Below are 3,300 nucleotides of genomic sequence, written 5' to 3'. Positions count from 1 at the left end.
GGTTGCGGCGGCAGGCAGGCCAAGGAAGCGGCAGCAGCGGGGGCCACAGACGGGGGGGCTGCGCGCCTAAAAGTTTTTGCTGCACTGCCGGCGAAAGCAACGCCAGAAAATCCCTAAAATGTACCACAATGGTGTACTTTTGTGAATTAAAACAAAATCCGTAGAAAGAGCCCTGACAGCGGGCGCTGGGTGGCCAGCGGGCATGACAACAACCCCCTCTTGTCTTTGCAGCAGCCGCAGCGGCAACAGCAGCAGCTGCTGCTGCTGCTGTTGCTGCAGCAATACAGGTATTGCCGTTCACGAAGCAGATTTCACGGTGGGCTGTGTGTAATAATTGAAATAAATAAAATTAAAAACTAGCAGGACAGAAACGCTGTATTTAGGCCTCTCTAGGCGCCGCAAAGACCCTGAGCGGCGCTGTGTTGCCGCTTGCTGTTGCAGCCAAGCTACGGCTACTGGTGTTGTTCTTAGTCTTGCTGCTGCTGCTAGTGCTTCTGCCCCATAGAATAGTAAGGCCCCAAGGGCTTCTCTGTGAAGCCAGAGCCTGAGCTCTTGCGAATTAGCTGTTTTAATGGGGGTACGCAGCAGCAGACGCATGACTAAGCCAGCAGCAACAATGTAAGCCAGCAGCAACAGCATTGGCTGCTGCTTGCTGCTGTGCATAGAGATCCAAAGCAAGGCTTGTAGATCAATTAAGAGTCTTTAACCCTCGCCATATGATCCTCTAAGGGAACGTCTACTTCCCCCCTCGTGTCTTCGCGGGGGACAGCAGCAACAGCAGCAGCGGGTCTGCTGCAGCCACTGCCCGTCCTAGGCATACTGGGCTGCGGCGCAGCAGCAGCCGCTGCTGCTGCTGCTGCCGTCGCAATCCCACAATTTTTCCTTATTACATATTACAGAAGGGCCACCTCAAACTCAAGGTGGATTTGCTGCAGCAGCACGGCGCTAGTCTCTGCTGCAGCGGGCCCTGGCAAGCCCGCCTCAGGAGCTTCTCTGTACCCTGCAGCTGCTGCTGCAGCAGCAGCAAGAACAAGAAACGCACCAACCGCTCATCCTCCTTCTCCTGCTGTCGGAGATCAGCAGCAGCATTAGCAGCAGCTGCAGCAGCAGCAGCAGGGCTCCGGACGGCGTGGACAGGCTGCTGCGCTGCGGCGCAGCAGCAGCACTAGGGGGCCCCTGAAGCAGCAGCAGGGGGGCACCACAAGGCTGCGGATTATCTTGCATGCGGCCTTGCTGCATAAAGGCGTAAACTGCAGCGCGAGGACCTCCAGTGCAGCAGCAGCTCGCAGCAGCTGAGTCCCGGTGGGCGCCGGAGGCAGTAGCAGCAGCAGCAGCAGCAGCAGCAGTTTAGCAGCAAACGGTCGCCAGAATGAGCAGCAACAGCACATTCTGGCTTCTCAACAGACGGCAATGAGCTCTTCCAGCGCTCGTGGGGGGCAGTCCCCCTCGCAGCCGCCGGGCGCTGCAGCAGCAGCAGCAGCAGCAGCTGCAGCAGGAGATGCTCGCGACGCTGACGGCGGTGCGTTTTTCCTTAATTTTTAATTTATCGTGGCCTGTACAGCTTTTCGTGCTGCGTCCCTATCCGCTGCTGCTGCTGCTGCTGCTGAGGTGTGGTCTTTGCGTTACTGGGGCTGCGGTTGTGCTGCTGCTGCTGCTTGAACGTTTGCTGCTGCTGCTGCTGTGCTGCGCAGCTGCTGCTGCTGCTGCTGCAGGCCGCCTCTACATGAGGGCCCTCAGCGGCAGCAGGCAGCGGAAGTCAGTTAGGGTGGATGCGCTGCTGCACCAAAGTTGGGTAAATCCTTGTTTGTCTTTGGACAAGGAGCAGCAGCGGCAGCAGCAGCAGCAGCAGGACCAGCAGCAAGTGGCGGGGGCCGATGCGTGCCGCCTGCTGCTGCTGCAGCGGCGCCTGGAGCGCGAGCCCATAGACACCCTGCGGGGAGAACCAGCAGCAGCAGCAGCAAGTGCTGCTGCTGCTGCTGCGCCGGGGGCAGCAGAGGACCTCGCCGGCATCAAGCGGGTTGAACCTCCTTTGGCAGCAGAAGCAGCAGCAGCAGAAGCAGCAGCAGCAGAAGCAGCACAGGCCGCATGCGCTGCTGCAGCGCGGAACGCCTCTTCAGCGCACAATGCAGGCATACATTGCAGCAACAGCAGCAGCAGCAGCAGCAGCCCCGGCAACAGCAGCAGCAGCAACAGCGGCAGCAGCAACACTCCAGAAGGGCCAGGAGCGGGAACGCCGGCGCTGTGTGCGGGCGACTGCAGCGAGGCTGCAGCAGCGTTGCCAGCGACAGGGACTCCAGCAGCAGCAGCAGCAGCAGCAGCAGTGCCACAAGAGCAGCAGCAGCTTGTGCAGGTGCCGCTTGTTCGCATGTTAACAACGCAGCCCTTTAGGGTTTTCGATGCCTCCATCTTTTGCTGTGCTGCTGCTGCTCCCAGCAGGGGCCGCGGCCGCAGAGGAGCAGCAGCAGCAGCTAGGCGGCTGCTGCAGCAGCAGCAGCACGAGGAGGACACGGTGCAAGCTCCTGTGCGTGGCTCCCGCGGCGGCCGGGGCCGGGGCAGGGGCGCAGCAGCAGCTGCAGCAGCAGCAGCAGCAGCTGCTGCTGCTGCTGCTGCTGCAGCGGAGGGCGACGGCGCGGGCGGGCGCGCTGCTGCTGCTTCAGCAACAGAGCAGCAGCAAGAAGAAGCATTTCGGCTGCTGCAGGAGGAGCAGCAGCAAATGGCAGAGACCGTAGCAGACTGGGCCACGGATTTTAACTGTTTAGACCAGGAACTTGTGTACGAATATATGTATGCAGACCGGCGTCTGCAGCAGCAGCAGCAGCAGCAGCAGCAGCAGAGCCGAGCTGCAGCAGGGGACCTCTCCGGCCAGCAGCCAGAGCCCTGCTCGCTGCAGGCGGTGCAGCAGCAGCACCGGCTGCTGCAGCAGCAGTCAGTCTGGCGGCGCGAGGGCTTTGATTCTGTAGCAGCAGCAAAAAGAGCTTCTGCTGCTGTTGCAGCGCAGCGGGCAGAAGCGCTGCTGTACGAGCAGCAGCAGCACCCGCACAGGCTGCCCAACCCTTTCCAGCTATCTGCTATTCACGACTCGCTCCCTGCCGTAGGCTTTGCTGCTGCTGCTGCTGTTGCTGCTGCTGCTGTTGCTGCTGCTGCTGCTGCGCGATGTGCCTCGACGAGCCGGCTGTTGCAGGCAGCCTGCGCGCGTGTCTGTTTGCTGCTGCTGCAGGTGCAGCGGCAGGCTGCCGCCTTCTTCAACCAGGTCCCTGCTGCTGCTGTAGGCAGCAGCAGCGCAGCAGTTGTTGCAGCAGC

The 3,300-nt window shown here is 61.2% G+C and overlaps 1 protein-coding gene across 1 annotated transcript in view; it reads left to right on the top strand.

Moving 5' to 3' along the window:
• Positions 1-1,410: 1,410 nt before the first annotated feature.
• ETH_00002140 (uncharacterized protein) overlaps positions 1,411-3,300 on the top strand; it is a gene marked incomplete at both ends in the record, with an annotated part of 2,767 nt that continues 877 nt past the window's right edge. The window contains 2 exons of the mRNA XM_013372978.1: positions 1,411-1,519; positions 1,692-3,250. Of these exons, the coding sequence (XP_013228432.1) occupies positions 1,411-1,519; positions 1,692-3,250 (1,668 nt within the window). The remainder of the gene's footprint in view (positions 1,520-1,691; positions 3,251-3,300) is intronic.

Source organism: Eimeria tenella, genomic scaffold (genome assembly GCF_000499545.2).
Source record: "Eimeria tenella Houghton genomic scaffold, Eth_scaff115, whole genome shotgun sequence".
Classification (NCBI taxonomy): domain Eukaryota; phylum Apicomplexa; class Conoidasida; order Eucoccidiorida; family Eimeriidae; genus Eimeria; species Eimeria tenella.
This window is presented reverse-complemented; position numbering and strand designations above follow the sequence as displayed.